Genomic DNA, 10,965 nt, shown 5'->3' with positions numbered 1-10,965 from the left:
GAACCCTTTTTTTAGAGAACTTTCCTAACACTGGCTAATCAAAACATTTGACATTTGCCTGTTGCAGGCCCTTTTTTCCAAATCGCGGACTGGGCCTTATTGAGCTACTCTACTAACGATAATTTTACAAATTTAAGACTAACCAACCATATAAGAATCTTATAATATATTAATATCTATGTAACCAACAACATAGCTAATTGCTGAATGCATAAGAAATTGTCTATAAAATGTTCCTTAGAATCCAGTTGTATTGTTGTAGTATGGAGGCCCCCTTACGAAAAAAATTGAATGATGTAATCCAACAGGGCAATTATATTTTCTTTGATTTTAATCTTAGATCATATACATATATATAGTATATGATCTAAGATTTAAGATTTTAATATTTTGTGGTTTTCGTAGCGAAAGCGAACAATAATTTATTCTGTGGTAACATTACATTGGCAACCCTGTTACCTTGGGCACGATATCCGTTATCGTTCCTCGTGTTTACATTTTGATTCCGACGTCTTTCAAACCTCGAAATTCGACCTGTACCCATTCACAGTTCAGACGCATAATTTTCGTTGCGTTAAAGCTTTTTGCCGACCACAACTAACGTGCAAATGCTTATTCACAAATTAGACACATTTCTTTATTTCCCGTCAAATCGACTGAACACGAAAAGGTAAAATTTGAAGCCTACTGCTTTAAGTATTCAATCGAACTCGATTGCTGCTGTTGGACGTTCATCTGTCATCAGACACCCAACAGTCAAGATGGACGATTCTGAACTGGAAAGCCTACGCTCAAAGAGGATGGCCCAGATGCAGTCGGAACTCGGTGGAGTAAGTGAAACACTGGAGCTATTTTCCATAATAGTTATACATAGTGTATTTATTTTTTTATCATTATTATACACTTACACCGACTGGATATTTGTTTTATTTAGTCTCAAGGCGATAATCCTGAGAAGCAAAAACAAGCAGAGCAACAACGTCAGGCGGTTGAAGACATGAAACACTCAATACTCACCCAAGTATTAAACCAAGCTGCACGAGCAAGACGTAAGATTTTAGTATTTTAAGTCTAACAAAATATGGACATCAATATAATATGGGTTTTATTAATACAGTGAACACTTTGATGATTGGTAAACCGGAAAAAGGACGTATGGTGGAAAACATGTTACTTAGGATGGCACAATCTGGACAGATTGTTAATAAATTGGGAGAAGATGAACTGATCGGTTTGTTAGAACAAGTCAACAGTCAAATGCAGTCACAAGAACGCAAAACTACAGTCAAGGTAAATTATGTTGACCTATAACAACTGTTCTAACAATTAATAGTATAGTACTAGTTGACATAATAATGTTTATTTATTTGCTTTAAATTTGTATTTTTTAGTTTGATCGAAGGAGAGCTGCTCTTGATGATTCTGATTCTGATTACTAATATTAAAATGAACTTGAAAACATTACTTTATATATATAATTTTGTACTAACGCGTAAGTATCTATTATGAATTTAATGAGATTTTAACAAACATTATTTTATTGTCCAAAAAAATAATAATAATATATAAATTAAGCTTTGTTATTTGCTTAAGAAAAAAATATTAATAAATAAAACTATATTTTTGGCCTTACTAACCTAAATTATTATACCCTACTACAAAATACACACTATTGTAAGATATAGTTTACATTTTATCATATCTACAATTAGTATGTGATTATTCTAATATTATATTTCATGGACTTTTCCTCAATAGCAAATTATGAATTAAATATGACCATTTATCAAAAATATTTTAATATAGATAATGTTAACAAAATGTTATGATTTAGGTATTATAAAAACTACCATCTTATATTTCTAATCATTTGATTCTAAACCAATAATAATATATTTTAGTAAAGTATGTAAGGTATACATTTTTAGTACTTCATTTAATATATGAAGTACTAAAATATATATTATATACAATAAACATACTACATATATAGTTAAATAAATGCTAGTCACATTCCCTATCATGGCAAATTATTACTAATTTATAATTATGATTTGTTTTTAACTTTAAGAAGTGTGACTTTGAGACTGACAACTGAATATTTCTGAATAATATGTATAATGTAAAAATGTATTTTGGTACAGAGTTCAGTTCAAATAACCAGGGCTTAAATTGAAAATAAATATATCGTTTTTTACGTTTTCAGATATTTAAACATTATACAATTTTAATGTTTAATGTTATTGTTTAATTTTTTTTTTTATATAAATCATATTATTATTTTTGGTATAGATAGGTAATCAACCACACTTTGGCGTAAGAACTATCAAATTAGTAAAATTTGTTGTCCAGGATAGGTTATTTTCAATCATCCTAGGATTTTTAGTAAGTAGCTATGACTGGCAAGTTAGTGTTAGTCTAGGTGTCAAATATTGCTTAAATATTATGGCATGAATGAAAGATAAAAATAATGAAATAATAGATTTTATTAAAAAAAAAATATTTATAACAATAATACAACTTGGCATCATAATGTTCCACGTGCTTGCAGTTGTATATCTTATTGAAATTTGAATTACAGAAATAAAATAATATTCTATAAAATGTAATATTTAAAAATCATACAGGAATATAAATTATTGTTAACATAGATTTGCCAACTTTGAATTGTTCATAGTTATAAATTATAATTTATAAGATTCATACTTACATAGACTCCAAGATTTAAAAACAATAGCAATGTTATGTTCAATGTAAAAAAAAAAAAGCACAGTTATTTTGAATAACTTTATTTGCAGTTTTTTTATGTTACGTTTATTCTTTGTTTTTCATCATTAATTATGATTAATGATATTATATTATGTTAAATTATATTAGATTATTTTAGTTTTTCGTTTATTTTTCATTTAAGCGTTTTGAAACCATGCAAATAAGTGATTTAAATGAATTAATATTAGATACACCCGCAATATGTAGATAAATAACCAATCCCATACAAATTTACTTTTTGACCCAGCATCACTAAACTTATTATTTAGTTTGTTCTAATGACCAAAGTCTGTATTTAGTTTAGTTGATGGTCTAAAATTAGCTATGAAATTTATTATAATGTTAGCCTAATAAGTATAATTACCGTGAATTTGGATCTTAGAATGATACTTTTTACGCAATTTATACTATGTACACTATACCAGGGGGGCCCAACAGGCCGATCAAGAATCCTTTTTTTAATTTTTTTTAAATATCCAATAAATTAAACATTAAAATACATGCTATGTAAAACTGTGAAATTAGACGTTATTAATACTTATTTATGTTCTAAATAAAGATAATAAACAAAGTGCAACACACATGTATATAAAAAATATTTGTTTATTGACCTTTTTTTTTTGTCAATCTCAACAACATGAGAAAACTTGGAGGTCGATCAGAAGTCTATTAAAGTTTGTCACTCCTGCACTATACAAACTATTAACAATATTCTACTTAAAAACAATCAATATAATGTGATCTAAAACATGTTATTAAATTAATTTAACATATTTATTTTTATATGACAACTAATTTACCAGAATGTGCTCTTTTATAGTATTCTACTGGCTAATATTAAAAATGTAATGAAACAATTGTTTGTTTGTATTTAATAAATTAAAAATGAATATGATTTACATTGGACCAAATTTAAACTGCTTATAGTATTTTGAAAATTGTAAGCTATAACTTTTCTAATTGTTCATATCAATTGTCAAATAAATGATATAATAATTTTAAAGTTAAACACTAGTAAATATAACAAAACTTTATTTTTATCAATAAAATATATTTTATTTTGTTAATCATATCTACAACTAAAATGTCACTGTGATAACATAATAAGTTCTATTTAGTTAAAAATTAATGTATTTGGTTAACAATCATGAAAAATGTATCCCACATTTTGTTTTTGAATGATTATACGTCTTGTGTCCCTTTATATTTTTAGTTTCATAGAAACGTACAGTCTGTTGAAGTATTCGTAAAAAAAAAGGTTACTATTGCTTTATACTTGCGTTCTAAATAAAAAATGGGAAAACAACTTTAAGCATTGAATGGCAATACATATGATACTAATAATAATAATTATATAGAAAACAAAACAATTGAGGTCCAGTCTTGGCAATAAATCTGCACAAAATTTAAACAAGTACTTATAAAACATAATGAAGAAATAATTTCCATTATTATGCGTGTACAACTAATATAATTGTATAACAGGAATGTTATGTAACATTGTTATCAGTTGTATCACTTGGGTCAACTGACAATTGGGTATTGGAAGTCTGAACGGTATCCTGTTGCTCGAGGCGTGCTGCCACATTGTTCAAGTCCTGATAGTTATCCCTCAACAAACTGTATGGAATTGTTATATATTATCAATTTCATCCAAAAACTAATAAAAATATTACATAGATTACAATCTATTAAAACCAAACTCACTTTAGCATTATCTCGGCATTTCGTGTACCATGACGTATCTGTTCAGCAACTGATATAGTCGATGGAATAGTTGATAAATTTCCAGGATTAAGGCCTTGTTCTCTAGCCCTTAATAAGGTTCTCAAAGATATCACTTGATCCTCAGCTCTTTGAGCTCTTATCTATAAACAAAACATTCAGCTAATTTTTTTTTTTGTGTGTTTGAAATTTGATCAATGAATTAAATTACATAGTACATTGGTTTCAAAAGTATATGTATTTAAATTTCAAATCAGTTATTAAATTTATCATTGAAATAAAAATAGTAACTTACAAGTGTTTGTTGTAACATATTATTTAAATTCAATATAGTTGTTCTTAAGTCTTGTTCTGTTGCTTCTAGCCTAGCTACCCTAGCATCAACTACTTCACTGTGTCTAAAACATAATATTTAATTACAAAAAATTGTTTTAAATTTATGATAATTTTATCTGCAATTAGTAGGGTTGCCATTTATTAAAAATAACTTTCCACCAAAAAAATCTGAGTGTCAATACTTGATTGTCATAGAACCAATTAATTATTATAATAATACACCCTATACCGGCTCCCTATTAGAACGCATCTCAGTGATATATATATAAATTAACTTTTATAAAACACATTGTTTTTTTTACAATTCTAACTAGGTATTTGGTACACAAGTTATTACACAAGACTAAACCTTAGAAACCCGACATCTCAAAGATAAAGCTCACATCCCAACCAAGACACTACTGTACTCAAAACAGGTGATGAGTGTTCCGGGAAATTAGAATGAATGGCAACCTTAACTAACAATAATAGTTAATAATAAGTAAAATAGTTTTGATTAACTGCAGATAAAATTAGATAAAGGAAGGTAATCAATACCAAAATAAAAGAAACCTTTGAAACCTGGTATAATTCTGGTTAATTGGTGTAGCACCACGTTGAGGGTTTATGGTAATGCTTATACGGTTTCGATCAGTTAGCTGTTCGTTTCTGGTGACCGGATGAACAACCGGAACGCCAATCGGGCCATCAGATAAAAAATCTGGCAAGCTGTTGGTAGTTGTAGGTGTGGTAGCACGAGGCTGTGTTGTTGTATTGGTGAATGGAAGATCTAGTGGCATAACCACACATTGCTGAGGTGTACGATTGCTACGGTTACCGAACATAGATGGTCGATTTATCCCACGTGTCAAATCAATACTATTTGACCGAGAATCCAGATCGCCATTGTCATAAGGTTGATCAGTAGTCATATGATCCTGAACAAAATCTGGTAAGGTTGATGTCTCTGTTAATGGCCTCAGTGGTTGTGACACACTAGGCACAACTTCAACTTTGGGTTTTGATGTTTGATTGTGTCCATTGTTGCATAAAAAATGTCTAAATGATAAAAGATTATCTTCACGCTTGATACTGCAAGCAGTAGCTTCTCCAGAGTCTATTAGAAAATACATTTTTATGATTAGCATTCTAAAAATATTTAAATTTGTAACAGATACAAGGAAACTTTAAAAGGTTGAAATAATATAATCTGCTTCACAATAAATTATTTATAATGTGCACAACTAAAAGGTAAGTAATGATCAATGATTAAACAAAGCATAAGTTTTTTTTCAACATTATTATCTGTTTTTTACAGACTGTTAAATTAAGTTTAAATAAGTAATTTATTAATTTTTATTCAAGAAAAAATAATTTTATTTGAGAAGCTAAAAATTTAAACAAAATGTATAGGTTTGTTTTACTAAGTTAATATGAATACTTTTTAAAACTACAAAATATTAATATTAAATTATGTTTTAATGCATGCTAAATATATAAATATACCTAATTTAAATATTTAATTTAAAAAAATAAGACTTTTTTTAATTGACTATGTTATAAATATTATTAACTACCTTGCATTGAGGGCTGTCGATAATAAATTAACAATAAAAGACCTACAAGTAAAAAATTTGTGTCAACCTACAGTTAAATTAAGTGAAAGGTGAAAGGACCAAAGAATGCAGTACCACAATGCAACATTCCAATAACTGTGCATTTTCAATTACACATTATATTCAAAGTAGGTCCTACCCAAGATTTAGCATATTATGAATTGTAGATAAGACGTATAATATAATATTATGTAAAAGATGGAATAACATTTTATTGATAAGCAACTATTCTATTTAAATGTCTTTAAACAAAGTATGGTTTATGGGTTATAATATCCAGTAAATTAACTTTGAATCATTCTTTATATGATAAGGTACATTAAATTGTTTGGCCAATGAATTCCAACTTAATTGAATACATACTTCATAAAATAATGTTTTATGACAATTTTAATGTGAATAAAATATAAGAGTTTAAGTTTAACATACAAGCTAACAATTAAACATAATTGTGAACGGTACATATGAAATATACAAATATATGTACTTACCATTTACATTCAAAGTATTGTCATGACGTCTGCTATCCGTATGAGTACCCAGACCGATGTCCAATTGACACGGAGGAGTGTTCTCATTGCCGTTTATTAATAAACTATCTGATTGACTGTCACTATCACCTTCATTATTCGGTGGATTAGCCACAGCATTTTCAACGTTATTTAATGTAATTTTGTCTTCTTCTTCGGACATTGTGTGAAGATATCATATAGATATAAATACGAATATGTTATGGCTCGATGATTATTTTGCGAATCAAGAGATGATCAGTTGTCTCCACATGGCACTTCCTAACTGTTGATGCAAATGCTAAGAAAATTATTTCATTAAAATTGTTATTCATAAGAAAATAAGTCAAAATATTTTACAAACTGTAACAAGAGGCAAATTTTTAATTCTTTAATAGTTTAATGCTTAATCAATTTATTTTTTTTTTTCAAAATTATTTGCTAAATGCTAATGTAATAGCAACACATTTGACAAAACAAAATTAAAGAGTAGGGGTTATAGTGATAATGGATCCAGTGTTTCCCGGTACACGATATTAAATTCTTCTTTTTTACTCGTGATCACCCGGAAGTAGGTAAACGATTGAAATACCGAATATAATAATATCCTAATAACCTATTATTATATTTATTTTATTTATTTATGCGTAACAGTGTAACTAGTAACTACTATAACTACTAACTACTGTAACATAAACAAAACCAAAAGAAATCGAATACTATATATTATATATTATTACAAATTACAATATTACAATATTATTCAATATATTTATATTACAATTTAGTAGGTATTTACCTGTATGAAGACATGAAATTAATAATATTACGTTTAATATCTTAGTTTCTAGTTTCTACCAACTTATTTATGTTTATTTTAAATTAAACCAATGTAGTTTGGTACGATTTGTTTGCGTTATAACTTTATATGTATAAAGAAACTAAAAAAATATATCAAATACATTTTCCGAGATATGATTTATATAATTGTAAAATATAAATACAAATTATACTTCTATAAGTTCTAAAGTACCTACCTACAAAATTCCTACTAATAAAGTAATAACCTATGTACCTACTACTACTGCAGACTACAGCACAACTGAGTTTAAAGAAAAAAACGATGCAGGTATAATTTTATTTTTGCACTTTTAAACTTTTTCCTAATTTTCTATCGTACATTCATGCCTACCTATTTTATAATTCGCCATCATAATATAAGTGTCATACATTAATTTTGTCCATCACGGCATCATTTGCGTAATAATATAACAACTAATAATTCATACTCCAGTATTTATGACTGGCTTCAGTAGGTATGAGTAGGTAATTCGTAAATAGAGTATACTAGCTGAGAGTAGGTAGTTAGAATTAATAGTAAGAGGTATGAGTGTAGTTTATGACTGTATACATTGTCCACAAAAAAATATTTAATGTGTTATTTTGTACCTATAGGTGGCTAGGTGTAATGTAATTTTAAACACCAGCAGCTGGTCATTACAGATAATGGGTATGTAAATTGCGGTCACTGGTCATAAGTCATAACTATGACCAATATTGTTTTTCCGCAGCTTAACGCGTGCGCCGTACTGTATGTACCAGTAAAATATGTTTATATTAATATGGATACCTAGGTAATGTATAATAAAATATAGTGTTAGCATATAGGTACCCACGGCCAGTTATTATAGTTTTATAAATACTCGTTTATTAGCTGATTTTGTATTTTTGAACAAAGCCGATGGAATTTCTATAGTGGCTCGCCTGCAATGACGATAATACGAAAAAAAACGATATTAAACGAATTAACTATAAGGTGTACATCGAATTTGAAATTACCTAATTTAAACCATTGAACAAGCATTTTTGATTTTTACTGAATGACTGCACGTCCTTCAGTTCTTGTATTGTCGTACCTATTAACTATTGAACACACTATACTAATATACTATTATACTAATTACTAACTACATAGGCGCACATTGGGTGTGATTTTAGTGGGTGCTGAAATAATTTATGTTACACAATATATCCGTGGCGGGCGTTACCCCCCACTCCATCCAAAATCCTAATATTATAATGAACTGCATTATATTAGATTTAATTTGTATACAATAATATGTAAATATCAATGAATCAAATAGTCTATATGATTGTAAAGAAGACGCTAAGTAGTATATATTTGTTCCTTCTGAGCACCTTTTTTACAGGGAGATTTCATCAGTTTAAGCGGAACATTTCTACATGCTCCACCGTGTAACAAATAATCTTGAAAAGTGTTAATATATTCATTAATGTATTACTCGCACATACCTATTGGTAACACTGAACTTTTTTATTAAAATTAGTTTAGGTATACATTTTAGTAACTAGATTTTTTTTTATTATGTTCAGTTGTAAGAATTGTGAAACCGCTTCATACGATACCATTTGTTAAATCATGTTTTAATGTATTATACTATTTTATAATATTAATTATTCAATTAATAATTATTCATTTTTATACTTTTAAGTTATAAGCTGAACATTTCTTTTCATATTCAGTTACTAATGATCCCTCGTTATATACTACTATGCTAGGTACACCCACATGTGTTGTTTCCGATTTACAAATGTATAACATAAGAAAAACTTTTTTGCACGGGTATAAGAACCACTCAGGTCTCATAAGCTGTACTCTAAGCTAAGCAACTGAATTTCCACACTATAAAAATGAGAACATTTACTGGGTTAAGTTTGAAAAACTCGTAAATAATTAATTTTTAATTTTTAAACTATAAGAACTTTTTTTTTGTAATATCGAAAAATTAAAAACAATGTTGCACGGCCAATGGTCTTCTCTTTCTAGTTGGAACATTTGGTTGTATAACTTGAACTGTGTGGTTCTTATCAGCGCAAAACAGTTTTCACTATGTCTTACATATTTTGTAAAACGGAGACCACACAATATGCGGATATAGCATCTTCATAATAATATTTGTCATTCCGAATTTATTCAATTCAGTGTAGCCCACAGATTAAATAAATGTTTTAGTAAAAACCGAGTAATAGCCATAGTTACAAATAGAACATTTCGTACCCAACCGTCAACCATAAGATAATATAATTTTGAATTTTCTATAATAATATGATTGCTGGCCGCTGGCTGCATATTGTTTAATGTTTTGACAAAAACTGAAACACTGAAACGTGCGTTCACACAACACTGTTTTAATCGTGAATTCGCGATAATTGTCAATATTTGTAATGGAAAAAAAAATCCGAACCAATAAACCACAATAATTTATAAACGATTGGTGAAATACTGAATTAATTTAGGGGTGCTAGTTTGAAGCTTGGGGGTGCCCCTAAGCAAGCCAACGAATTAAATGCCACGATCACAATAAATTATAAAATGTTTTTTTAATAGATAGTATGGAAAAAGTCGTACATTTAAAAATAATTAATGAAACAATAACTTTTAAGTACATTTTTCAATTTAATATCCACTTTTGAATCATTCATTTTTATTCTTTAACAATAAATGGGGTGATTTGCAATTAGGCAATTGCTTAATCGTAAAAATGTTAACAGTAATAAACATACTAATAAAATATAGAATGTGTGTTATTATAGTTAATATTTTTATTTTAAAACAAATAATGTTTCAATTTATTACTGTATTGTTTAAAATTCACAAAATTTGGTTTTTAAAGTGGCATTTATGTAAAAAAAAATTTATTTTTTAATACAAAATCATTGAATAAAAATATCTAATAAAAAAACAAAGTTATATTTCTAAATTGTATAAATAAATAATAATAATAGCCAGGGTAACATGATGTTCAAAGTTGGGTAAGACTCAAAAACCGTGTAATAATATTATACACCCCATTTTTACCTATAGTTATTACTGTATTAGTCACTATAATTAATTTCGATAATTTCATTGCAATTAATTATATAGTATTATACTTTTATTGTATATTTTAATTAATACTTTATAGGTATAATACGAAACGATAGCTTCAATACAGCTGCTTTGTACGTTG

At 27.8% G+C, this 10,965-nt stretch overlaps 2 protein-coding genes across 3 annotated transcripts; one reads left to right on the top strand and one right to left on the bottom strand.

Annotated features, from left to right (window-relative positions):
• The first annotated feature begins 497 nt into the window (after positions 1-497).
• On the top strand, positions 498-1,632 carry Pdcd5 (programmed cell death 5). Its single transcript, NM_001162272.2, has 4 exons — positions 498-830; positions 935-1,049; positions 1,118-1,290; positions 1,392-1,632. Exons 1-4 carry the CDS (start codon positions 762-764, stop codon positions 1,437-1,439), a joined length of 405 nt encoding a protein of 134 aa, NP_001155744.1. The 5' UTR covers positions 498-761; the 3' UTR covers positions 1,440-1,632.
• Positions 1,633-3,784: 2,152 nt separating this feature from the next.
• LOC100165265 lies at positions 3,785-7,381 on the bottom strand. 2 transcript variants are annotated; one of them, XM_001950569.4, is made up of 5 exons: positions 6,917-7,381; positions 5,383-5,926; positions 4,790-4,892; positions 4,477-4,637; positions 3,785-4,389 (listed from the first exon to the last, which is right to left on the bottom strand). In XM_001950569.4, exons 1-5 carry the CDS (start codon positions 7,116-7,118, stop codon positions 4,260-4,262), a joined length of 1,140 nt encoding a protein of 379 aa, XP_001950604.2. In that variant the 5' UTR covers positions 7,119-7,381; the 3' UTR covers positions 3,785-4,259. The 2 variants fall into 2 exon arrangements, with proteins under 2 accessions (XP_001950604.2, XP_008183059.1); XM_008184837.2 differs by having other exon boundaries at positions 5,392-5,926.
• Positions 7,382-10,965: the final 3,584 nt, after the last annotated feature.

This window comes from Acyrthosiphon pisum, chromosome A1, assembly GCF_005508785.2.
Source record: "Acyrthosiphon pisum isolate AL4f chromosome A1, pea_aphid_22Mar2018_4r6ur, whole genome shotgun sequence".
NCBI classification, from domain to species: Eukaryota; Metazoa; Arthropoda; class Insecta; order Hemiptera; family Aphididae; genus Acyrthosiphon; species Acyrthosiphon pisum.
Note: the sequence above shows the minus strand (reverse complement) of the source record. Positions and strands in the feature narration are given on the sequence as shown.